The 26,558-nt window shown below is 47.3% G+C and overlaps 3 protein-coding genes and 2 long non-coding RNA genes across 6 annotated transcripts; 4 read left to right on the top strand and 1 right to left on the bottom strand.

Moving 5' to 3' along the window:
• Positions 1-6,261: 6,261 nt before the first annotated feature.
• Positions 6,262-7,309, bottom strand: LOC126579749 (uncharacterized). The gene is made up of 3 exons (XR_007608462.1): positions 6,952-7,309; positions 6,640-6,871; positions 6,262-6,560 (listed from the first exon to the last, which is right to left on the bottom strand). It is a non-coding gene; the product is annotated as an uncharacterized LOC126579749 (long non-coding RNA).
• Positions 7,310-12,416: 5,107 nt separating this feature from the next.
• LOC126579989 (uncharacterized) lies at positions 12,417-13,828 on the top strand. Its single transcript, XM_050243806.1, has one exon. The coding sequence runs from the start codon at positions 12,585-12,587 to the stop codon at positions 13,374-13,376; it is 792 nt and encodes a 263-aa protein (XP_050099763.1). The 5' UTR covers positions 12,417-12,584; the 3' UTR covers positions 13,377-13,828.
• Positions 13,829-18,246: 4,418 nt separating this feature from the next.
• On the top strand, positions 18,247-19,130 carry LOC126579991 (uncharacterized). Its single transcript, XM_050243809.1, has one exon. The coding sequence runs from the start codon at positions 18,562-18,564 to the stop codon at positions 18,949-18,951; it is 390 nt and encodes a 129-aa protein (XP_050099766.1). The 5' UTR covers positions 18,247-18,561; the 3' UTR covers positions 18,952-19,130.
• A 119-nt stretch (positions 19,131-19,249) lies between these two features.
• Positions 19,250-20,501, top strand: LOC126579990 (uncharacterized). Its single transcript, XM_050243807.1, has one exon. It carries the CDS (start codon positions 19,295-19,297, stop codon positions 19,748-19,750), a length of 456 nt encoding a protein of 151 aa, XP_050099764.1. The 5' UTR covers positions 19,250-19,294; the 3' UTR covers positions 19,751-20,501.
• Positions 20,502-22,609: 2,108 nt separating this feature from the next.
• Positions 22,610-24,393, top strand: LOC126579988 (uncharacterized). Of its 2 annotated transcripts, none has more exons than XR_007608486.1 (2): positions 22,610-23,280; positions 24,009-24,393. It is a non-coding gene; the product is annotated as an uncharacterized LOC126579988 (long non-coding RNA). The 2 variants fall into 2 exon arrangements; XR_007608487.1 differs by lacking the exon at positions 22,610-23,280 and adding an exon at positions 23,287-23,905.
• Positions 24,394-26,558: the final 2,165 nt, after the last annotated feature.

The raw sequence follows: 26,558 nt of genomic DNA, 5'->3' as shown, positions 1-26,558 counted from the left end.
TACCAACCGCTGATCGAGCTGGAACAGCGCACAAAATCTACAAAATACTGTCCAACAATATGTCCACAAAACATCTGATTGGAAAAAAAACACGAATGTAAATCCGTGTGACGTTTCAGTAGCCACCTTGAATCATTTTACCACCCACCACACGGTGCACTTACACTTTCTGACTTTCTGATCCACCAACTTCGTCGCCCAGTGCTGCTCCATTTCACGCAACGGTCCTGCCGGTGGCGTGCAGTGGCATCTGTAGCTGATAGCGTGCCATGAATATGGAAAAGAGCTGGCCTGGCCGGTGCTCCACTTGTGCGGACTCCACTCTTCATCTCACACAGGAAAAAAAGGCCTGCCAAGGGGAAAGCGGAGGTGACGGGGGGAATCCTAGCGCCTTCGCTCCCTAATTGTGCCCTCCCTCCCGCAACTCATCGGCACTCAGTGACACTCCGGAAAAAAAGGGGGCGGAACTGAAGGCCCATTGACGAACCGGAAGTGCGCATCCTGCGCCTGCCCGATACCCCAGCGAGCTGTCTATGTGCTCTGTCTGGTTGTCTGTCTGGCTCTGTGCCATTTGTTGCTTCTGCCCTGAAGGCGCATCCTGCCGGTACCCAATCGGAATAGCGGAGCCCAGCGAACCCGGACCGGGCTGCCAGTGGCTATGCTGCCGTTTTGGGACTCCGCAGAAGCGCAGCAGCAGTAGTAGTAGGAGTAGTAGTAGTAGTAGCAGTAGTGGTATTAGGTTTAAAAGTTTATTGTTTTTTCTCTCGATTTTTTGGCTCAACAAAACACGACGCATTTTCAAAACCAAAAGAACAATAGCCATCAATCGGAGTATTTTTTTTAATCCATTTTTCAGGCAACTTTTGAAATTTCGTGTCGAAAACACTCTCTATTTTCCGATTCTTTCATTCAGAGGGAGGATCTGTGCAGCCAAACAAGTTTTCTTTTAGGAACCATGCAAATAGTATTTAGAAAGAGCAATGTCTGGTTTATACAGTGGAAAAGGTCCGTCCCTTACCATCCGAAATGTTGTATGATAGTTTATGAGCGGTTTTGCAACCTCTGGTCGAGCGTTATCATTCCCAGCCGCCAGAGTTGTCTTCGAGTGGATCAGTTATTGACGATCACGTTTTCCATCAATAGTTTGATCAGTTTCCGGATTTTTTGTTTTAAATTTGCCCGCAAAATGGCACAAAACGTGTCATTTTTGACAGGTTAATGAAAACGGTTAATATTATGATAGTTAATATTATGCGTAGTATCTTATTGCGTTTTCAAGGTTAGTTCCCCAATAAAAATGGATTCATCGTGTAGTAGACCAGACGAAATTTGTTATATACCATCGTATAGTGGTAACCGGTAGAATGAAAAATAGCGAAAAAGGGGGAAAACATTCTACTTACCCGGACGACCCGCACTTGCCGGTCGCTGGCGGTCAACAACTGGACGCGCAGATGGACCGGCACCCGCCTGCTGCTTGATCGGGGCAGGGGAATGGTGGCGCTCGTGATGGGCCCAGTATCGGAGCCACGGCGCGGCCCCAGGTTAACCGTGCCTCGCCCGTACGAGCCCGTGCGCGTCCGCACCGCTGCCGTCGCCTCTTCTACGCTCGATGTACTGCTGCTATCGGCCAGATAGCGGATCATCACCTTCACCTTACCGAGCACCTCACTTCTTTAACAACCGAGCTCGTACGATTTACTTCTGCCACTGGGAAGGGGGAAAAATGCAGGAAATGTCGGGAATGACGGCATCGGCTAGTGCACTGAACGCCAACGCCACCTCTCTCTCACTCTCCACAAAAGTGAACACATAGGGCAAGCAATTTTAGGACGAAAGTGCCTCTGGTTGTGCTGTGGAATCGAATTAAAAAAATTGCGAACCCTGCATTACCCGTTTCCTATCATTTACATGTCACAGAAACTAATGCTCCGATCGATTTGCAATTTTGAACACATAATCTGTACACTCTTTGCCAGGTAGCCCCGTCAAGATTTTATAAAAATTGTTGATACTTTTTTTTAAACAAATCATTAAAAATCGTGTTTTCAGGCAAACTCATAGACATCATCACTTCTTCAAATTCAAAAATCTGCCAAAAATGGAAAAATAGGAAATTCAACAAAATCTTGACGGGACAACCTGGATAAACTTGTAATCTTTCAAACGAGTATCGATTTGTGTTTTTCTGATCACCCATCACGCTGCTACAATGCGCACCTGAAAAAGCACCTTTTCGAAGACACGACTGCCTAAATTGGATGCCATGGATGAAGGTTTTATTAAATCTTCCCCAAAAATAGAACTATATATTCTTTGAAAAATTCAGTTTAAAATGCCATTCTTTTGAAAGAATAAAGTTGAATAGTTACCACACATAAAATCGTCAAAAATGATCCTTGTTTTTAAATTACCGAAGCCCCCCTTAAGAGTGGGGCTAAGGTTAATTCGAGCCACAAAAGGGCTAATTTTCGATGGTTATTTAAAATCTCACCCATGGCATTCAATTTAGAAAAGGTTGCCTTCGAAATGCTTCCTTTTCCGGTGCTCATCGTTTGCGAACGTTCAATTTTTTTTTTCTTTTTGATAGTTTTTTGAAGTTTGAAAGGGAGCAACGATCAAACCGGGTTCGTCGCTTAAACGGGCAAGTCTTTTGACTCGGACTCGGAAACGGCTAATTTTTGGCGTTTTGTTTTTAGCAAACTATCTACCTATACATGTAGAGGGTGTACCATAAAAAAATGCAAAAATCTTTTTTTGAAGTTTAAAGCCATTTTTTTATGTTTTCTACTGTTTCAAAGTATTTCATTCGCTCTATATTTCTTTGTTTATCAAAAACAAACAAAATGAGTGGGTTTGTCGGCCTGTTTTTTCAATGAAATTCTCCAAGTGGTTACGAATTCGAGAACACCCTCTGTAATATAAGTGTCCAACTTAGAAGACCAGGCTTTGATGATAAACGATTTCAGCGAACCAACCGTGTATGGTGTGATGGTTCACAGGTCTTAGGTCGAACAAACGCCCATATTGAATAGCCCAACCGATTTAATTCAGGACCGCTTGGAGGGCATAAATCATTCGACCAAAAATTCATGTTTTCCTTCAATCATGTTTCAGACCATTAAGACGTATGGCAGGGGCCTCCATCTTGCTGAAACTCAACATTTTCTGGTGTTTTGAAGTTTGCTTTAATCCATGCTAAAACGTGTTCCTTCAAAAAAATGATATAAACATCAATATTCGTTTTAGTATTGGATTTTATGAAAACTGGTGCCATTTGCAAACTATATTTTATCCTTTCTAAAGATGTTTTATCCTATCAACTATTAAATTACGCTTCACCCTAGCTCTAGAGGTTGCTTTTAGGTCATATTTGGTCAACCGATGCATGCAGGATCTTGAGATAATTGTCTCTTATGCAAGCTTTCATATGGATTGCACTGGATTTCGCTAACTTTTGCTCTGACCGATCTTACCACTTTTTCAGTGCGTTCAGATCGTTGCCGATCACTAACGTGTTTCCTAGGCCTTTGCCCTTCATAAATAGAACGTTTAATCCTGTAAACAATGCCAAGATTACATCTGAGGACCGCTGTTATATCTATGAGATTTCTCTTGGGCGCGAAGCAAACTCGACACTGTCGCCTTTGAGTACATTTTTCCGAACAGACATCTTTTGCACGGGTACTTATTATACATCATTTGATAGATAAGACTCTCACGAACACAACGATATCCCATAATGCCATAGTGGTGTTGAAAAAATACTCAAAACAGAGCAATGAAAGCATTTGCATTTTTTTATGGTACACCCTGTATTTGCAAATACCGTAATAAACTACTACTATTGAAGAATATTTGGTCGTATTTTGTGGACGATTTATTAGAAACCTTCTTCTATGGCAGCAATTTTAGAAAGACTTGTTTGCAATTATTTTACTTTTTCCGGCTACGCTGGGAGTTGTGTGATGCGTTATCTGATATATACACATCAATATTCTTTTGATAGCGATCATATGTGGGTTTTGTTTTGCAGGCAGCAGGCGTAGAGTTTTCCAATTTGAATTGGAATAAAGTTTCAATTTTTCGGTTTTTGGCAGATTTTAAAGCCGAAAAATGTGGTGCTTTTTAGGATTACTTACAGGGTGGTGAGCTTTGTTGAGTGGCGTGTTACGAATACTACTTGTTTATTGTTTATTGTTTAAACCGTCGAAACCATCAGGATCGAACCAAAGGCCCAAAATGGCGTGTGTGCCACAAATGGGAAGCCGATCGCCGGTTCACCACATTTTTAATTCACTTCTAATCGCAACTAGAGGCCTTCCGTGGTCCCGATAAATTGTGCTTGCTCTGTGTGCCCCCCCCCCCTCCCCCGTTTGGTGTAGCGGCCTACCTGTAACCTTGTTGCTTCCATCTCCAGCTCCCAACAGGGGTTTGTTTTTTTTTATTTTGGGAACGTACCGATCGGAAGCTGACACGATGTGACACAATTATCCGGGCACCTGTTAGGGAGGCCAGCCGTCCCTTCCTCGACCGCTGTCTCTCCAACACACGAACAACGCACGCACACGCACTCACACAGCCCTAAAGCCAAAGACACAGACGCGCGCGCGTAGACACTGTCGCTATCGGGCGCACTGTCGGGGCTGAACAGGGCGGCACACTGCACCAATCGTCGTCCTAGTCGCCGTCCTCGTCCTCGCCGTCGTCGTTGTCGGTGTTCACGCGCTCACTGCCGGTGGATAACGGCGACAACGACAACAACCGCACTGCGGCCACCGAGCGCCTTAGCCTTCTAATTAGCCGTTTTTTTTTTTATCTCGGATGGAAGGGGTGGTGGGCCAGGATTGTGTACCAAGGTTGCTAAATCATCAATATCAGAGTGTGCCGAGGACTGGTGAAGCTTTTTTGTTTTGTTTTTTGTTTTTTTCTTTGCTTTCCAATTTTTCGTCCTTGAATGCGCGCTCGCGGAAGGCTTTTCGCTTAACCTCCGCTAACCGCTCGTCCCCGCGGGGCGGCGAGTGGCCTTCGAAGGGGTTCCAGAGATGACCTACATCCCTCCGGCCGGCCGGCCCATGTCGGCCCGGACTCCCCAGCATCGCAAGTGGAGCAAGGAGTCGACTGGCCGATGTGATGTTTTTTTTTTTTGTGAGCCAGAGAGGAAAGAGAGTGCGGGAACGGTTACCTTCTCCTAAATTCTCGGGTTTATTCATGGGACCGGAGTGACCCCCCTCCCCCCCTCCCACCATAATGGGCCGCGCCCTGCGTCCTTCGGATGGTATTTTTGGTCGGCAGTCCGCGGCGTGGCCGTCGTCGCCAGGCCAGGCGATTGGATTCGATTACTTCATTTCGGATGGGCGACAATCTCGCGGCCGCACTCGGCTCGAAATGGCAAACGGGCCAATCGCGTGCCACGCGGCAATAAGCAGCGCGCGCGCGCGCGCGAACGAGGTAGGAGTCGCCAGGCGGGATCCGGGGGGGGGGCTTATACAAATAGAGCCAGGCCCAGGCTGGCCCCGTATCTCGTTGCCTTTCGATGAGCTGATTGCCTGAATTTGGGTATTCTTTTTCTTCTCTTCTTCTGGCTTCCGAATCCGAGGCCAACCACCCACCCTTCATTCACCAGATCGAGGGCTATCAGGGAAGGCGTTCGTTTTCCGCGTTTTATTGGCTGGCTGGCTGGCCTCCGGGATTTTTTTTGTTTTATATGATAAGGTTCAAAGGCACAGTGAAGACTCGTTATATTCCAACAAAAAAAAAAAAACGGGGAAAAACACCTTATGGGGAATCGCGCATAAATCATGGGCACGCAACATCGCACTAACGGGTGTACGTCTTACGCCATCCCAAAAAAAGAAACCAAAAAAAAATAAAGACAAAAAAACCAAAATCCAAACCAATTTCGCAACTCGCATGCTGCTGCGTGTCGTGCCCACTCCGATTATTGGTTTGCGAAGCCGAAGGCTGGCTGGCTGGCCGGTTGGCTGGCTGGCTAGCTGATTATGGGCGAGTCGAACTTCGAACTGCAGCAAATCATCATCGTGACCCCCGGTGGTGGCGAGGGGGGTTTTTTGGTCCGAGTTAGCAATTAGCTAATGGTAGCTGGTGCCGTGTGGCCCCGGGGGGGGGGGGGGGGCGGTGACGAGGTGGGGGAAGACATGGGGAAGGGCTTGGGGATTCGGCAAAGTCAACCAACCAGGCAACCAACTGCTAGCTTATCCATTTTTTTTAAACTTTTTTATTTCACATTCCAAGGCTCCATTCTGCATGATGCGCAGCGCTCATGGGCAGGAACGCGGGTCATGCTTTTTTCGCAGGCACGAGTAAGCGCAGTTGCACGCGCTAGATTTAACCATTTGCCAAGACATCCTTGCGATCTTTCTCCTTTCTGCTTTTCCCTTTTTTTCTCTCTCTTCTTCAACCGGTTCGCTGTCCGGTGCACTTTCGCTTTCGATTTCTGCTTGCTGACACTCTCGGATAGCTCCTCAGTCACTCCGTTAGCCGTCGATTCATCAAATAGCAGAGTCGGACGTGTTGAGACTTTCGCTTTTCGCAATCCTCTAGAAAGAAAGAAGAGGAAAGTTAAATTAGCTTCAAGCAGTTCAAGCGCACGCTGGACCAAAAATAATACTAATATACCTTGTTTCTTTTTAAAAAATAAATCGGATTGTAAATGCTCAGCCCGAGCACAGCACTGCCTTTGAGCCAGTGCGGATACACCAGCAAATCGTTGAAAAATCCGCTTGATAGTCGAGAAACTTCTCGTCTACCAGTATGCAGCCTTCCTCTCTGCATTAACCTTGCTTGGCTCCCTCAAGGATCAGTAGAGCGGTAATTCACCCCTCACGAAGCGAGGGGTCAACGTCTGGAGCTAACGACAGAAAATGGCAAATTATGCGAACCGTTAAACCATCGTAAAAAAACTGTTCAGCAGCAGTGCTATCCACTCACCGGCAAACTTTTTCATCGCGCGGAATCCCAGTTTTCAGTCGCCTCATAAGCTTCCCAGGCCAGTTCCTCCAGTTGGTGTGGGCATTGAGTAATGGTAGATTTATCTGCAACCGATCTATGGTGGTTCGCCTAATGGCACGGAAATGCATTTCATCTCGTCGCAGCAGCTGCAGCAGCAGCGTCTTGCCCGCTTTTCTTTTCCTAGCTGGTCACCTGGCGGAGGATTTTACGCCGCATACCGCATAATGTTGTTGGAAGCGGGAATTTTACTTTAGTCGGCATCGTTTTACAGCGTTTTTGGTGTACGACAACTGTTAAAATTGTGTACAGAAAATTGACTATGAGAGAGAAAAAAAAAGAACGGTATCACCCATCAAATAAATACATATCAAACATAAACATGTCAATGTTGAATGTTTTTTGTTGGTAAAACGCGTTACCACAAGGATATTGTTTTCATGTAGAGGGATGTTTATGTTCGAGCAGAGAGATATTCCCGTTTGACAAAAAGCGCTCACAGGCACTCAATGTTCCTTCTTAATCCATTGGCATATGGGTAAAGATTTGTGTCGAGCAGAGAGCGCATGAGTTCCGTTCGAGTATAGGCTTCTTTCTTTCGCCTCTTTCAACCATTTTGTTGCTGTCTCACCATTCCTCGATCAGCTCACGAGTGCTTCGTGTGTAAGGACACTCTCTCTCTCTCTCCAATGAAACACACAAAACCTACTCTAGAAAGGACCCTATACAGATCTTCAATAAGACCACAAAATCCTGTAGAAAGGATTCACCTGGTTCTCCTCGAAGGAGCATTCCGAACACCGAACAGAAACGCCAGTCGCCAGGTGTAAACAAAGTGGGCGCAACTGGAACGATCCTGGTAAGGATTGTGATTCTGCGAGAAAATTAATTTGTATATATTTTTTTAAGGACTTACGGACGAGTCGTATTCGCATAGAACTTTAATACTAATCCCGGTAAATTTGTTAATCCCAGTGCTTCTAAATGGAATGTTGATAGGTAAGCGATTCATCAAATGGTTTTGGTACGATGCTGCACACTCCATTGTTTTATCTTCGAGAGTTGATTGATGTCCAATCTATCCATCAAACACCATCCATCCAAGAAAGAGGTAAATCACCGTGAAGTAGCTGGAAAAAGTGGGAAATTCTTAACATTTCTAACTGTTTCGTGCACTAGAAGAACAAACTGCGCCCTCTCGTGTCGTCGTTCCCGTTGGAAAAGAAAACTCGGATAGTGCCTTGGAGAGGCTTGGAGAATCGCAGCACGCAGCAAAGATCCGATGATGCCTCAAGGATAGTTCCCAACAGTCACCGTCAACAGATACAGATCAGGGCGTTGTGTTCAATCGTGTTCGATCGATTCGCCGGCACACACAATTTTTCCCGGGGGGGAGGGCTTTATTCATTTCTAGATAAACCAAGGATCATATTTGGCGATTTTTTGTGACGGAACCATTCCACTTAATTTTTTCAAATGAATGGCATATTAAACTACAACTTTTGAAGAATATTTTGTTTTATTTTGGGGGAGATTCATCACACTGCCCATCCACACACATCCAATGCACATCACAATGCAATCTATCCATGTGATGCCATTCATGAAGGTGCGTCTACGAAAAGGTACTTTTTACGGTGTCCATCGTAGCTGCGTGATAGGTCATCTGAAATATACAATACTCGATACTCGTTCGAAAGATTATAAGTTTATCTAGGTAGCCTCGTTGAGTTTTTGTTGATATTCCAATTTTTCGATTTTTGGCAGAGTTTTGAAGTTGAAAAAGTGATGCTTTTTGCGATTCTGCCATAAAAAACGAACTTTACAGATTTGTTTCGAAAAAAGTATCAACAATTTTCATGATATCTCGACGAGCCTACCTGGCAAAAAGTATACAAATTATGTGTTAAAAATTTCAAATCGATCGGTGCATTAGTTTTTACGGTACGATGGGCACCGACTGTGAAAATGTTGCTTTTTGGGGAAACGCTCTTCAAAGTAGCGTTCTGCATGGAGCGCGGATTTTCAAAAATCTATAACTTGGTCAGTTTTGCTTCGATTGATCCAAAACTTTTACACATCGTTCTTGAAAGGATCATCATTCAGGGAAAAATGTTAAAAATATGTGTCACAAAACATAATTAAATAAAGTGGGTAGGGTATAACATCGCAGTTGAAAGTATTCAAATAATTTCGGACCATATCGCTCCATCTGCCTATCGTTTAGAAATTTCTCATGACCCATTTTCCAATAGTAAGAACCTTTTCAAGGAACTTAACCATTTTTTGGCTACTGGGCAAGTATTTTTAACGATTACAGATCATCCTCATCCAAACGAACCTGCAATGCAGGCTCCAACACGTTTTTGGTTCGATTTAAACGCTTCTTGTCACTCAAGTCAAAATGGTTATCGTTCAAACAAACTTTGCCAATGATTTCCGCTACCACCTTGTCAGCCTAGGCTACTGCAAGCATTTAAAGCGATTCTGGCGCCGATTTCTCCAAAAGAAAGCACAAAATGTTGAGCTCCCTGCGAAATCTCTTTTTCAGACACAAAACTAGACATGATTACGCATCGAAAAAAGTGCGTTGCTGTATGCTGTATCTCTTATGATGTGCACCGAGCTCAGCAGCGGGAAATTTTGTTTTGTATGGAGCATTGTTTGCTTTAAAGGGGGGGATCCAGAATCTCTCTGACAGGCGCGCAGCATTTTTCCTGAGAATTATGAATCCACAAAAGGCGCCAAAAATAAAAACTTAGCGCCGAAACTGGACACGGTTTGTGAAGATCAAGATAACCAATGTGCCTGCCAGTATGCAACCAGATAAGCTGTAGCTGCTGGCAACTCTTGTCCATTCTGATCCGCGAGAAAGGTGCCTCGTGTGAAGAGGTGACTGTGATTGGATAAACATGCACGGGAAAGCGACACCGGCCGGGGAAACAGCCCCTGACATAACATCGCGTTATTGTGTTCTACAAACGAAGGAGCTAGGCGACGGGGTGGGGGCCCAAAATGGAGCCCGCAATCATGCTTGGTTTTGGGAAGTTTCCGAAGAAGATGATGCGGTAAGTGCACCGGAAGATGATGGTGAACAAGGCGGGGAGGTTGCGGTTGCGGTGCGTTCATAATTGAATTTGACTCCCCGCGTACGTGCTGCACCTCGCGCTTCGGACCTTCCCTCGTCTTTTGTGCGACGGACAAAATGGGACATTCGTTCTTCTTCTTCTTCTTCTTTCCCTTCATACACACGCAGAAGGGCGACGCCGGTGGTGGCCAATGTCGTCAAAGGGCTAATAGCGTCGCGCCCCGCATTGTATTGTCCGGATGGTGATGGTCATTGCCCACCGGTTCGACGCACCGTGCCGTAATGGCTTACCCAATAAAGAAGCGGTTGGCGCTTTGAGTTTGGCGGCGCGGCAGCATCTCTAATTGCATCAAAGTGTGGCCTTCCGGATCTGCGTGCCGTCGCGCGAGAGGGCTGGATTCGAAAGTGTCAACTTCGACTCCAGTTCCACTCTTGTCACTTTCACGCCTCCGTGGATTAGGGGGGAGGGGGGGCAGATAGTATCAGGCGTTATAACCTTAAAACTGCTGCTTGCTTATAGATGGGCTTTTAGACTAAATTGAGCTTTCATCGACATGCCATACCGTTTTTTTTGTGTTTATTCGACACCTGTTTACATAAATCAGTCTACATGATAAGTGATACCATGCAACAACATATATTTTTTTTTGCTTAATCATGTCTAGTTTTCTGTCGGAAAAAGAGCTTTCACGGGGAGCTCCATTTTTGTCCTTTAGTTAAAAGAAAATGTCGGTCGCATCACATAAAATGCTTATTGAGGCCTCTGTTGATAATGTGGTATTAGAAACCGCTTGCAAAGGTTAGTGAAATCGGTCCAAAGATGACCATTTTGACTTGAATTACAAAAAGCGTGTAAATCCACCCAAAAAACATTAAGACCTCGAATTGCAGGTTCTTTTGGATGAGAATCATACGTAATCGTAAGAAAATACTTGCTCAGTAGTTAGGAATTACTTAACCAGCCATTTCTATACGCTTACGTGCCTTGTAAACGTTCAAACTGCTGGAAAATGAATTGAAGATGGAGCGACGCCAAAACAGGTGCGAATTCTTGCTTGCTAGGCAAAAACGAAAGTCGTTTCGGCATCTTGTGGTTACTGGCAATGAAAAGTGGATATAGTTTGGTAATATTAAACAAAAAAAAATGTTTATTGATCCCCGCTAACCCTCATTTTCTACCACAAAACCATCAAATCGCTTTGAGCGCAAGCCAATGCTGTGTACTTGGTGCGATCAGATGGCTGTCGTCTGTTAGGGCACCAACCAATAATCAAAATATAACGTGCTTTGCGTGAATTAAGGCCCATTTAGGATCAAAGACGTGAGAGGTTGATATTCCAGCACGACAACGCCCCATCGAACTCGTAAAAAATAGCCCAAAGCTATTTAAATTCAATAAACTGAGCGATTCTGCCTCCCCCCGCTAATTAACTGGACCTGGGCCATTCCAAAGATCACCACTTTTCGACGATCGGTCACGCGCTGGCCGAGCAGCGACATCGATTTTGTATTAAATTGTTGGAAAATGACATGACGGGAGGTTTTTCCTCGCTAAATGAACAATTCTTTTGGCGCGGTATCCACAAATTGGCCAAAAGATAGGACAAACGTATAGCTAGCACGGGAAAATACATAGAATAGTTTATCTTTTGGTTTTCTATTTAAAAAAAAAAAACTGTGTTTCCATCCACCAAAAAACCCGCAGTTTAAATTACAAGTTATACGCCTGGTAATGGATGAAAATGGGTTCCATTTCGTGTGCGCTCGAGAAATCTTTTTCCTGGGGAAGCGAGAATCGAACCCAGTCTGTCTGGCTACCTGCATAGCGGTACCCGAGTCCCTACCGGGGACTCGCATTTTATTTTGCCCATTAGCCAAAATATCGCCGCCACCCCGTACACAGAACCGGTTCCTTTCCAACAGCCAGGCCCGTTATTGGAAGTGACTTTCGTGTCCGACAACTCTCGCTCGCTCGCTCGCTCGCTCTCTCTCTCGCTCTCTCTCTCTCTCAGTCATCTCAGACAACTCGCTCTCTCTCTCTCTTGCGCGCGCGCCAGGTACACAGTCTTAATTCGGCGAGTCTAGGCTCGTGATCCGATTTGCATTCCGCAAACTCACGCCAGGTAAATCCTATTCATCATCATCAGTAGCAGCAGCAGCAGCAGCAGCAACAAAAGCAACAATAGCAGTAGCTACAGCCTCATCAGCCTCATCAAGATCGTGATCAGTATCGGCACGATGATCGCTTCAACGACGTACGCCCGCGCGCACCTTCCGTCCCGCATTCTCTTCCCGCTCCGGCAGCCCGATGGAATGGACCCGCCGGCGACCCGGCTGGGTTCAGGGTAGCCAGTGGCCAGCCCGGACCATCATTCGTGCTCGGCTGCTTCGAGGTAACGGTTGGTGCATCGGCATCCTGGCCAGTTTGTGTGCGGGTTGTGAGTGTGACAGAGAGAGAGCGAGAGAGAGGGAGTGCGGAGTCGGTGTGTAGTGTGCGTTGGAGTAGTGAACGCAGCAAGCAGCAAGGATGCGGTTCGTGGCGCTTGTATGGCTGATGTCGTTCGTCCTCTGCCTGGTGGAGGCGAACCCGATCGAGAGTTCCTCCGTGCCGTCGTCCATTCCGGAGCCATCGGCACCGGCACCGGCGGAGGGGGAGGAGGAGATGGCACCGGCCGAGGAGGGTAGCAAGATGTCCAAGTTCCTGGACGACTTCACGTCCGCCTTCAAGCAGGGCACGGCCAAGATGAAGGAAAGCTTGGAGAACGCGGCCACCTCGGTGAAGGATGGTGTGCTGCAGGGTTACGATTACGTCCGCAGCAAGCTAACCGGTGACCGGGCGGTAACCGAGGAACCCCCGCCGCCGGCCGGGCCAGTACCGGGCGACCAGGAGCAGCCGGAAGTCGCCGAGGACACGGACGCAACGCCAATCACCTCGACGCAGGCCGCCGGGCTCACCTCATCACTCAAGCCAGCACGTTCAACCCCGCCCACAGTACGCCCATCAAGCACCGGTGCCAGTGACGAACCACCCGGGGGGGGTGCCGCTGGGGCCGCAATCGGGACTGCCCATGTGCCGGCCCAGATCGTACCGAACGATGATGGTGCCGAGGACGATCGGATCTTCTTCAACGACAAAGACCTAGAGGAGGCAGGCGAAGGGGAGCGGGACGGGACGGAACAGCCGGTCGGGAGCACCACCACCATCACCACCACCACCACCATGACGCCCACCGTCGACAATCGGTTCATCTTGGCGGGGCCGCTGGCGTGCAAGACCGGCCAGGAGGCGGTCAATGGGAAATGCCGGAATGTCTTTTAAGTACCACCACCCACCCATCGCCCCCCAAGCACCACTCCCAATCGCACAAATTGCACAATGAGGCAAACATTTGACGAGCACTCTCATGAATCACCCCCCCCCCCCCCCCCCCCCCCCCCATTTCCCTCTCTAACAAACAACTCCACCGCCTTACAACCGTACAGCGCCACATCATAAACAGCGCCTTTTTAGCCGTTAAGGAAGTGTGATTTTTTAATTTAGTTCTATTACTGTTAAACCTGCTCCTCTCTCTCTCTCTCTCTGTCTCTGCCTCTGTCTCTCTCTCCGCGATCTGAGCCATTGATTGATAGAGCAGACAGAGGCAGCAGGCGTCCGGCAGGGCGTCACGAAGAGGGCGGACGAGCGAGCGAGCGAACGGACGCCCTTTGTGCGCGTGCGAGTGCGAGCGAGTGAGACGAAAATTCCGGAAATAAATTGATCTGATTAGCGAATGTCGTAAGTCCACCACCACCACCACCATCTTTGTTATGAGCTTATTTGTGACGCGAAGGTCTCGTGAAGGGGGTTTGAATTGAGGGGAGGTGCGCGAGGTGCGGTTGTGATGGTGTTGACATCATCCGGTGTCAGTCCGGTGCCGCTATCATCGCGGCTCATCGTGCCCTCTTATCGGGTCCGGCTGACCTCAAACAAGTCAGGCGCGCGACCAGTACTTATTGAGAAATAAATTCCCAGCTCCCCTGCCAGCCAGCCAGCCAGCCAGCCCCATGCGGCTCCATCGTTTGCCGGTTTTTTTTTTATTTACAGGGTGTACCATAAAAAAATGCAAAAATCTTTTTTTGAAGTTTAAAGCCATTTTTTTATATTTTCTACTGTTTCAAAGTATTTCATTCGCTCTATATTTCTTTGTTTATCAAAAACAAACAAAATGAGTGGGTTTGTCGGCCTGTTTTCTCAATTAATTTCTCCAAGCGGTTACGAATTCGAGAACACTCTCTGTAACATAAGTGTCCAACTTAGAAGACCAGGCTTTGATGATAAACGATTTCAGCGAACCAACCGTGTATGGTGTTATGGTTCACAGGTCTTAGGTCGAACAAATGCCCATATTGAATAGCCCAACCGATTTAATTCAGGACCGCTTGGAGGGCATAAATCATTCGACCAAAAATTCATGTTTTCCTTCAACCATGTTTCAGACCGTTAAGACGTATCGCAGGGGCCTCCATCTTGCTGAAACTCAACATTTTCTGGTGTTTTGAAGTTTGCTTTAATCCATGCTAAAACGTGTTCCTTCAAAAAAGTGATATAAACATCAATATTCATTTTAGTAATGGATTTTATGAAAACTGGTGCCATTTTCAAACTATGTTTTATCCTGTCTAAAGATGTTTTATCCTTTCAACTATTAAATTACGCTTCACCCTAGCTCTAGAGATTGCTTTTAGGTCATATTTGGCCAACCGATGCAGGCAGGATCTTGAGATATTCGTCTCTTATGCAAGCTTTCATATGGATTGCACTGGATTTCGCTAACTTTTGCTCTGACGGATATTACCACTTTTTCAGTACGCTCAGATCGTTGCCGATCACTAACGTGTTTCCTAGGCCTTGGCCCTTCATGAATAGAACGTTTAATCCTGTAAACAATGCCAAGAATACATCTGAGGACCGCTGTTATATCTATGAGATTTCTCTTGGGCGCGAAGCAAACTCGACACTGTCGCCTTTGAATACATTTTTCCGGACAGACATCTTTTGCACGGGTACTTATTATACATCATTTGATAGATAAGACTCTTACGAACACAACGATACCCCATAATGCCATATTGGTGTTGAAAAAATACTCAAAACAGAGCAATGAAAGCATTTGCATTTTTTTATGGTACACCCTGTATTCTTCTAACCGGTTCAACACATCACTGCATCGATAGTGTAGATCCCCCCCCCCGGCTCGCGCGATGTCTGTCCTCGGCGGGAGCAACTATTCCTCGTATTCCACCCTCGCAACAATACCCCCCCACCCCCCTTCCCGCGATCGCGTTTATTGCGCAGCGGCGAGTCAACGTTACGGGGACAGCAGTACAACGGCGCAGGTACAGTGTACAGGCGTACTGTGTGTACAAGATGCGCGAGGTGTGACATCTCGCGGGTCGCACCCCAAACCCGTGACTCACCGGCAGTGAGTGAGTGAGCGAGTGTGTCCAGCCCTTCACTCGGATGATGTACTGCGGTGTCCATCAAATGGGGGGGGGGATATTCGATTGATTTTCAAAGTTCCCATTTTATTCCTTCACATCCAAATTGCGGCGCCTTCACAGTAATCCCTCCCCGGATGCAATGTACTTGTGCAGTCTATTTTAGGGATGGCCTTCAGTTTGCAGTGGCTTCAATCGGTTTTATCGTTTCAAAACGATGTCTCCGGAGGACTTTATTGAGCTCTTTTAATAGCCAGTAGTCACATAGTGCTAAATCAGGCAAAAGCGATGGTTTTGGAATGATACAAGTTAAGTTTGTGAAGAAAAAGTCACGGAGAAGCAACGCCAGTCGTTGGTACCAACGGTTTGAGACGCAAAACATTTCTTAAAATGTAATTAACGAATTATCTCAATATGCAAATACCATCAGCAAGGTCTCTAGTTGCTCATCGCCGGTTTAGCAACACCAAATTTCTTATTTGTGAGTGGCGTGAGCGTTGTCAATTGACGTTGATGGTCGCCTAGGATGTTCCTCGTCTTCTATACCTTCCTGACCATCCTGGAAGTCTTTTTACCACTTGTAAACATTTTTATTTAACTCTAGCGTAGCCACTAAAAGCTTTCATCATTCTTTACGTATACACAAACCAAATCTTTATAGAAATTCTTTGCTCGTCATAGCGAAAAACGCACAATGTACTAGCCAGTAGCTCACAACAAAAATGTATATCTCAAATACTAATCATTATTTTAACGTAAAACTTCCTCATGGCTATCCATCACATTACTGGCAACCTACCAAAAATACGAGAATTAAAAAGTTCGTTCACACGTGCAAATTGAGTACCCTATCCCCTTATTTGCTGTAACAGGTGGATCTATAAGTCTTTGGCTTGAAATATAAATGGTGACACCATTTTTTTTATCCTTATGAAATTACGATACTGCCAACCTTCAAAATAATCTTGTAAAATTTTCAAGTCATTCTGTTTAAAATTACCCAAGTTATTGACGTTCAAGTGACGCTCCTTTTTTGTTAAGAAATTGTATGGATTTAAGGAGAAACTTCACTATTTTCGGGCCAAAAATAGGCCCGTTTTAACGATTTTTTGTGACGTAACCATTCATCTTTATTTTTTCAACTAAATGGCATATTGATCTACAGCTTTTGAAGAATATTTGGTATTGTTTTGAGCAACATTCATTGAAAAATGAATCCATGCCATCAAATTTAGGCAGTCGTGTCGCCGCAAAGGTACTTTTTACGGTGCCCATCGTAGCGACATGACGGGTCATCTGAAATTTACAAATCGATATTCGTTAGAAAGATTATAAGTTTATCTAGCTATTGCCGGAGAGTTTTGGTGTATTTGGAATTTCCTATATTTCGATTTTTGGCAGATTTTTGAAGTTGAAATAGTAATCACAATGATCAAACCGAGTTCGTCGCTTAAATCTTAAGAACCAAGTCTTTTGATTCGCAGCAAAAACAGTGTCCATCGTAGCTACGTGATGGGTCATCAGAAAAATACAAATCGACACTCGTTTGAAAGATTATAAATTTATCTAGGTACCCTCGGAGAGTTTATGTTGATATTCCAATTTTTCGATTTTTGGCAGAGTTTTGAAGTTGAAAAAGTGATGCTTTTTGTCATTTTGCCTACAGACACGATTTTTAAAGATTTGTTTAAAAAAAAGTATCAACAATTTTCATGAAATCTCGACGAGGCTACCTGGCAAAAAGTATACAAATTATATGTTAAAAATTTCAAAACGATCGGCCCATTAGTTTTTACGGTACGATGGGCACCGACTTCTTTCAAAGTATCTTTCAAAAATCGGTATCTTTGTCAGTTTTTCCTCGATTGTTCCAGAACTTTTACACAATACTCTTGAAAGGATCAGCATTCAGGGAAAGATGTTAAAAACATGCGTGACAGACCAAAATTAAATACCAAAGTCCCTCCAATTGGTTCGATGCATGCGTTTTGGGGTTGCCCGCTGTGCCCTTGGTTCGCATGGAGGCACCATGACCGTCCAGCGCTGGTACGGTCGACATTGTCTTCTTATCTCCATGCCATTGCGCGCACTTCCGTCCCTTCCCCATTTGTTTACCTGCCCCATTCAGCGCGCTGGTGAGCTCGTTTAGTGAAGCCAGCATACAGCTCTAGCTGCTAATGCACGCTGCGTTGAGTCACCACCGCGTGCGTTGAGTTTCCGCTCGCCCATTACCGGACCTTCTCGCCTTACTTAAACGCTACGTCACTCGACGCTACTCGCTGCCAGCTCACTGGTAATTGCAAATACGGTCAGCAACTGACTGATGGAGACGTTTCTGAGCGCTGGCGGCATTTAATGACCCGGGGCGAGTGGCAGCGAGCTGCCACCACGCATACCCACACCTTTCCGGTACATTTTGTCACCTCTCTCGCTCTTTGCTCTGCTCTGCCCTGCTGCAGCTTGGAATGCGCGCGCAGAAAGGTGAAGGCTGCTACCGCAAGGGTAATGTCGATCGCGGTCATCAGTATGGTCTGCATCTTCACAGTCTGTGGCCGCGAGGCCGAATCCAACATCTGGTTTCGGGGTCATCGTGTTCAAACCGGTTTCACACATGATTGTTTGTGAGAGCAACAGTTCGAGGATCGCGTGTGTGCACGCGCGAGAGCGAGAGGTTTTCAATAAATGAGTTAAAGTGCCCGTCCGGCAATTGGTTTCGCGGCACGCGGCACCGAGATGCGAGGCACCGAAGTCCAAAGACCGAACCCGTCGCACTGCGCACAATCGCCTTCAACTAGCGTCAATCGAGGCAGAAGGGCAAAGTGACGGGCAACACTAGGCGCAGCAGCTAGCTAGCTAGCTAGCGGGATCGGACTACCCTGGGTGCCACCCCCGGGTTGGTAGTGCCCGTCCGTCAGTCGAGTGGACGAGTGGTGTTTCGATCGGCAGTCGCATCCCCTAGCCGCCCAATTTTTCTTTTCCAACCCGAACTCACCCAGCAAGCGCAGCGTTACGCGTCCGTTACTACCATGGCAGGCTCGAAGGTCGCGATGGTTCTGGCGATGGTTGGCGTGGTACTGCTGGTGGCGATCCAGGCCGCTTCGGTACCGGAGCAGCGTTCCCATCTCGATCTGGCCGAGGTGGACTCGAGCGAGGAGCGCACCGGTGCGATCGACCGTGTGAAGGACTTTTTCGGCGGTCTGTCGACCAAGGTGAAGGAGGGCGTCCAGGACGGGGTGGTCAAGGTGAAGGCAGGCGTCCAGCAGGGTGCCTCGAAGGCGAAGGAGTACGCATCGAACGTGCGCGACTACCTCCGTGACACCTTCTCCAGTAACTCCAAGGAGGCAGACACTGCTGGTGCTGCTGCGACGACGGCGACGACGACGACAACCGTCAAGGTACCATTGGCAGGCCACTGATGTGACCGTGCACTTTCTATTCTTTCCGCTCCCACGCGACAGCCACGAACATTCTAGCGCCCGGACGGTCTGCTCTCTCTCTCTTTCCTGCTTTGCCTTGTCTGTGTAACCGAAGGTGTGCTGGTGTGAGTGTGTGTCGCGGGCTTCTGGCAATAAATTAGCTCTTGTTTTGCATCGTAGCACGATTGTGTTTGTTTTGATTTTTTGGCAGGCGCTTCGAAGTGACTGGCAGTTTTTCTTTCGCTCTGGCTGCGATTAATTAAAGCTGTCTTCAGTTGATCGTGTGCGGTTGCGGCGATCGGGACTGCACTGCTTGCTTTTGGGGCGCCGCCTTCTCGCTCCGATGATTCGTTCGATCAGTGGAGGTGGCCGTGGGCGGCTCCTGTTCCTGCTCCAGGCCGTCTGCCTGGTGTCGGTAGTGGTGACACAGCAGCCACAGCCGGACTACCGGCGTTACCTACGCACCCGCCAGCCGGCGCTGGTGGGCGAGAGGCACGTCGAGGAGGTGCTCGAGGTGTTCCGGACTGTGGCGCGCCCACCACCCTACCAGCTGCACCACACCGACGTCAACCATTTGCTCGCGCTCGAGCGGCTCCACGAGCAGCAGCGAAGCAGGACCACCACCACAACGACGACGACGACGACGACGACGACCATGGCGACGACCCCGTCTGCCAGCACGTACCGGGCGCCGACGTACGAGAACCGCAACCCGGACTACCGGTACCTGTACAGGCCGCTGATCACGGCAACCGAGATCGGTCGCACCAACATTACCATCAAGGAGGCCGACTCGTAATCGCCAACCGTCCGTTTTCAACCCTCGGTTGGGCACCCGGCGTTTACCCCTTCGTTGGGCACCCGGGTACCCCACTTATGTGCATTGCATTGTTATGTTCTTGTATCATCGTTTGTATCAGTTTTATGATAAAAAATTGTGTTCTAGGACTAATTTAAGAGTGTTCGGAACGTATTTTTGTTTAAAAATCACAACAAAATCCAATAAAAACAATAAAAATAATGAACACAATGCACTGATACCATGTTTAGTTGATGTAACACCGTAGGATGTCCCCTTTGTATGGGCCATTGGTCTGGCGCGGATCATCCGGACCTTCTTCCTGGCGCGGATCATCCGGACCTACAGAAAAACATTCCGTTGGTGCCAGTAATTCCTCAAGTCCTCATACATTTCCGTTTGTGTGCTCTGTCCGAGGAAGAGGTCCGCGATGATCCGGGCTGTACCAGTGGTCCATAGAAAGGGGGCGTTCTACGATGTTACATCAACTAAAAACAGGGTTCACGAAAAATCGTCCCATTTTCTTTCAGTTTGTCATAGCCGAATGAAATAAAGTGCGTTGAATAGCTAAAACCTGCCTCTAGTTTGGCGTGAAAAAGTCAATACCTTATCTCAAACCGTTTCGTCAGGAAAATTCAGTCTCATTAGTTTCGGAACGCACCATGTATATTGGTCTCTGTGGTCTACGAAAATGCCGCCTAAACCCTTTTTGATGAAGATTAGTGTATGATTTACTCATATGTTAAGAAAATTACACTATACGAACCATTTATAATCAGTTTGAGAAATAATATATACAGGGTGAGGCAAAAAAACTGCAACACATTTAAAACGCCATATATTTTTCATTTTTGTTTGGAATTTTTTGAGTAAAACCAAAAAACGTCGGGAATTTCATAAACTTTCAGAATCAGTTCAGTTTTTTATGGTATGTTACTGTTTGGGTGAATTATGATCTTAAGACGGTAGAAGAAACCATCGCTCGTTGCCCGCAGAGTGCTTTGTGGTATTTTGGCTCATTCTTAGAGAAGCGTTTGCATAAACTGTTCAAAACTATGTCATTTTTTAGGTCTAACCTTGCCCTTCAAAATACCGCAAACGGAGAAGTCCTGCGCTTGTTTCGCCCATAGATATTGACAGCCAATGAGACATGGAAATGAAGTGTGAAATGTTTCTTTACGCTAATTTCATGTCTCGGTTGCTTTGAGGGAAGGTACAGAGTCCTTTTGGAATCTCTAGGGATTTCGCATGAATTGTTTGCATTTCTAGGACTGCAATGAACCTTTTAATAGCTTTAGAAACATTAATTTGTTGATTTATATCGGATCCACCGAACGAAAATGTGCGAATAATGTGAAAAATTGCGTGTTATCGCATCTCAACCCATTATCAACCCGGTTTATGCGTCGTGGTGGCCAGCCGAGAGTGTAAATTATCAGCTGACTTTCCTGGAAACTAAATCCCATTTTTTTTTTCGTTTAAAAACTACAGGATAACGAATGGTTTCTCATCAAAGAAAACAAAGTTCAGAATTTCATCACTTGCGGCCAAGCGAAGCAAGGCCTCTTCACGGTCTCAAGACCACAATTCCCCCAAAAAGTAACATACTGTAAAAAAAAATAACTGATTCTAAAAGTTTATGAAATTCCCAACATTTTTTGGTTTTATTCAATAAAATCCTAACAAAAATGAAAAATATATGGCGTTTTAATTGTGTTGCAGTTTTTTTGCCTCACCCTGTAATTTAAATTGCACATAAAAGGTTTCAAAATATGTTGCTTATTTTTCTCCTATTGCTCGTTGAAAAGCTCAAAAGTTATTAATTGTTCAACAAAATATTGTACTTTACCTAATTAACAATTAATAAACACGTCAACATGAATATATGTTGATAAAAAGTGTTGTTTTATGTTTATAAACATAGCCCATGTGCATAGCCAACGTGTGGGGTACCCGGGTGCCACTGGGCGGGTGTTAATTTCATCGGGCCATAATTACCTTTAAATATGAGTTATCAAAACAATTTCAACGCCAATTCGGCTTGAAATGAGCTGTACTTTGGGGATCCGGAGTTTCCTAGAAAAAAATATTCACGGGAAGGCATTGATTTTTTCGTTGAAACATGAAATGGGTACCCGGGTGCCCAACCGAGGGTTAACCCCCCCCCCCCCCCCCCCCATCATTGTCCTACGTCATCGTGAGCTGATAACGTCACCCCAACACTACGCTGATGGTGCAACGGTTGAACGATAAGGGCTGCGGGCCCTCGAATCGTTATCGGGGGCCCCCGCGTGCCATCGTGAGTGTTTGCGCTCTACCCCGCCCCCACCCCACATTCCCGTTGCCCCATTGGCACGGGATTGGTGGGCCCCGCCTGAGATTGGAGCACGTACCTGGGGTCCGCCACAGTGCACCGTACCGGTTCCGTTCGCTCGGAGTGAAACTGGGCCGCCCGCCGCCGCAAGTTTGTCCGCATCTAACTACTTACTTACTAAAAAGAAAAAAAAAAACAAAACAAAACAAAATCAAAGAACCCTTCCCCCACGGGGACGTTCATTACTGATGGCGACGCTTGGTGGTTCACGACGGACGGGGGCGCTGCGCGCGTCACCACCGCTGGTACTGCTGCTGGCGATAAGTGGAGTGGTAGTGATGGTACTGCTGATCGGTGCGACACCGGCCAATGCCCAGACTACCGTGGCACCGACGCGCCGGGTTATCTTCTACAACCCGGTCGCACAAGCCGGCTGCTGCAGCAACGACACGACCGTCAACACGTCCAACGTGTTCGACGCACCGAAGCTGTGCAAGCCCGGCTATCACCTTGATCGCCACAACCGGTGCCGGCGGGTGATGAACTAAAAACGGCCGCTACACCGAACTGCCAGTGCGACAGGGGGGCCCACCACTACCACATCTGTCATGGAAGACGCGCGGGTATTATGGCCAGCCCAGGGTAGACCCGGAACCAAACGAAACCCCTTGCAAGGGGAGTGTAGTGTGTAGTTAAACAAATAGAAGCGAGAACGAGTGAGCACAAACAGAAAGGTGGAGCCGAGGCGAGCGGTGTCGTGGCTCGGGTCGGGTGTCGAGTTCGCTCGGGTGCTGTTAGCGTAGCGGTCCCCAGTCCTTGTCATCGTTCCAGGCGATCCGTTACCTGTCCGTTTACCTGCCCGGTGCTCGCGCTATGTGCAGCAGATCCTGCGTTGCTCGGTTGATAGTGGTGGTGCTGGTGCTGGTGCTGCTGATGGTGGTCACCGTTCCCCCGGTTGAGGCCGTGCGCGTCATCTTCCGGGTGCAGGACCCGGCTGCTGGTTTCGGTGCCAGCACGGCCAACATTCTCCGCTCGCCGAACCTGGTCGGTAGTAGCTGCGGTATCGGCCAGGTGTCCGATACGCGCGGTATCTGCCGGAGTACTATATCCTTCTAGTTCGCAGCGAAAACGCGCACGGATTAGCGAATAAGCGTGTGCCGAGCGAGGTCGCGGATATGCTGCGCAAGCGATTACGGGTTGCGGGTGCCCTTTACAGGTGAGATATGGTACGGTGCGCCCCCTCTTTGCCCCCCCCGCTGCCGGATAAGCCAGATAAGTTAAGGGGAACACTAGAGCGGGGATGTTGCGCTGTGAGTAAAGTAGTCTTCCAGTGTGCCAGAGCAGCGAGCAGCGAGTAATCCAGTTTGCCGGAAAGTGGCCCGTGTGCGCGTTACCCGTGGTGTGTTTTTTGTTCCACCGGACCCGCGTGTGAGCCCGCGCGGGAGTGCCACTTCAATCAGCGTTCATCAGGCGTTCCAATGCGGTGCTTCTCGACGGGGCGACCCTCCCCGCTGGTGACCTTGGGGCTGGCGGTGACGCTGGTGTTCGCGCTGGTACTCCTCCAGCCACCGGTCACGGTCACCGGGACGGTGATCCAGATGGGGGCGAGGAACCAGCCGAGGGGTCACCGGCACACGGGGCGCATCATTTACACCCGGCCATCGCAGGAGTTTCTCGGGGCGCACATGCTCCGTGGGCCGAACGATCCGAACGACAAGTGTCAGCACGGGCGAAAGGTGGACCGGTGGGGCTACTGCCGTCCCGCCGTCATCTTCGTCTAATCCGGCCGCCCAGCCTTCTTCGCTCCTTCTTCTTCACCACTCAACCACTTGGTGTAAACGGTGCTAGTGCTACTGCTGCTGCTACTACTGTCGATGACCAATGTTCGGGTACTAACATGTGCTCCCCTTTCGTCTCTGTTTCGTCCGTCATCTTTCTCCGCAGACACCACTGCCGAACCAAAGTGGGTAGTGAGAATATTCTTCCCACAAAAAAGCCGACACCAGCATCATCATCATCATCACCACGAGTCTCAGAGCCACGATAGAAAGCGAAGAGAAAAAAAAAAACACCCCCCAGCAAACCAGCCAGTCCTCGCCTGGAGCACACGACAGCGATTTCGAGCGATTTCGAGCGATTATCAATAAATAAGTTACACAACTACATAGATGGTATGCACACATATGTGTGCAACGAGCGGCATACAATACCCTCGCGGGCCTGATAGTGCAAATGCCTGTGCCGACCACTTGAACAAACGCCCTGATCATGATTTTGCGCTAATTATCCCTGTAACAATAAAATTTACAACCTATGCTGTCACTAGTTATTTTATGAACGTATTTTTCACTGCCTTTAAGGGGGGGAGGCTTCGGTGTTTTTTTCCCCCATGAATGCTGATCCTTATCAAGAATATTGTGTACAAAAGTTTGCGATCAATCGAAGCAACACTGACAAAGTTATAGATCTTTGATCGTCTGTGTTTCATACAAGGCTCCATGCAGCTCGCTCGTGCCCATCCACTACCGTAAAAACTACTGAACCGATTGATTTGAAATTTTTAACACATAATCTGTACACTTTTTGCCAGGTAACTCCGTCGAGGTTTTATGAAAATTGTTGATACTTTTTTTTAAACAAATCTTCAAAAATCGTGCTTTTAGCCAAAGTGGCAAAAAGTATCACTTTTTCAACTTCAAAAATCTTCCAAAAATCGAAAAATAGGAAATTCAACAAAAACTCTCCGGGACTACCTAGATAAACTAATAATCTTTCAAATGAATATCGATTTGTATTTTTCTGATGACCCATCACGCAGCTACGATGGGCACCGGAGAAAAAGTATCTTTTCGAAGACACGACTGCCTAACTGTGATGCCATGGATGTAGTTTTTAATAAATCTCCCCCAAAATGAGTCTAAATATTCTTCAAAAGTTGCAGTTTAATATGCCATTCACTTAAAAAAATAAAGTGAAATGGTTGCATCACAAAAAATCGTCAAAAATGATCCTTGATTTGGCCAAAAATTACCGAAGCCCCCTTGCAAAGGAAAAAAAAGCAATATCTACATCTCTACCTAAATTGCATAAACTTTAACGGTTTGCAGTTGATCTTTAAGTGGTTAAATAATCGCAAAAATGTGCCAGAAACTTGAACATTTAGTGAACGTGGAAAAGTAGTGATTCGTTTTCCATACCATAAACAAAACTATATTTACATAGCTGGAGGGAGTATCATGAACTAAGCCGAAGGAAAGTAGCCAATATTCCCAAAAGTGTAGGAGTGCCGAATGGAGTTACAGTGTCAGGCGGCTGCTGCTGCTGCTGCTGCTGCTGCTGCTGCTGCTGCTCCTTCTGCACAATAAATTGTCCAATTGTCCGCTGAAGGTCCTCGGGAGCCCCAAACTCGGCTCTCCCTAAATCAGTGGGGCCTGCAAATGCGCGCTGCATCCTATCTGTGTGAGCACAGGCTTGGGGTGTGCGCGCGCGCCCGCACCCGCGCCCGCTTGCTAGCTTGCCAGGTGTGTAGATACTGCGGGCGTGCGCAGGAGGTGAAATATTGCTTTTTATTCAATTTCAACTCGGCATCCACCTCCGGTGACATTTCATGCACGACGGTCGGCGGTGGCAGGCCACGTAGTAGCTGCTACTGGGTGCTACTGGCTGCTCGAGCACCGATTGCTAGCCATTTGGCTAGTTGCTGGCCCCGGCTATGTGCAAATGTTTGATGTTGACCAGCGCAAGGTGACATAAATCAAAACTAGAGGGACGATACGGCTCCTGCTAGCCGCACTACTCGCTCGGACGACAACGAACGAACGAACGAACGGCACGCACACTACGTGACCAACGGGGAACCGGGGGGGTTGTGCGGGAGCAGGGTGTAAATGTCAAACGACAAACGAAGACGGCCTCACGGCTGCTGCTGCTGCTGCTGCTCGAAGAACCACGATAGACCGGCCAATTCGCCTGCTGGCAGGCATTCTCCGGTGTGTAGCACCGGCCATCGACCATCTTAGCGGAGCTTTATGCTCCGTAAAGCATAATTAATAGTAAATCCATTTCGGTGGAAAGGGGGAAGCGAGAAGGGTTACTGTCACCACACCATCTTCTGCCTATCCTCGCTTCTGCTTTTTCCTCTTATTTTCTCTCTCTCTCTCACTTTCTCCCTGTCTGTCTGTCTGTCTCTGCGCCGTATGCACCCTCTTGCAAAAATAAATAAAATCTAGACACGAAAGAACTCCTTGCGCGCGACGGAACATGTGGCCAGGCGGCCAGGCCCTTGCTAAAACGTAAGCGATGGTGCGCGGGGCGTTGTAGCAGTTGTGCAGCTAAGAACTGTGTTCGAAATGAATTTATGCTCGGTAGCACTCTGCACTCTGCTACTCTGCGACGACAAACAACGACCACAGTTAACACCAGTGGCAGCAGCAGCGGCTTGAGGCGGCTTGAGGTGAAGATAAATAAATAAATTTATAAAATAGCACCGCACCA

This window comes from Anopheles aquasalis, chromosome Y, assembly GCF_943734665.1.
Source record: "Anopheles aquasalis chromosome Y, idAnoAquaMG_Q_19, whole genome shotgun sequence".
In the NCBI taxonomy this organism is placed as follows: domain Eukaryota; kingdom Metazoa; phylum Arthropoda; class Insecta; order Diptera; family Culicidae; genus Anopheles; species Anopheles aquasalis.
Note: the sequence above shows the minus strand (reverse complement) of the source record. Positions and strands in the feature narration are given on the sequence as shown.

Coding starts and splice junctions, on each gene's coding strand:
- LOC126579989 (XM_050243806.1), top strand. CDS start 12,585: ATGCGGTTCGTGGCGCTTGTATGGCTGATGTCGTTCGTCCTCTGCCTG.
- LOC126579991 (XM_050243809.1), top strand. CDS start 18,562: ATGGCAGGCTCGAAGGTCGCGATGGTTCTGGCGATGGTTGGCGTGGTA.
- LOC126579990 (XM_050243807.1), top strand. CDS start 19,295: ATGATTCGTTCGATCAGTGGAGGTGGCCGTGGGCGGCTCCTGTTCCTG.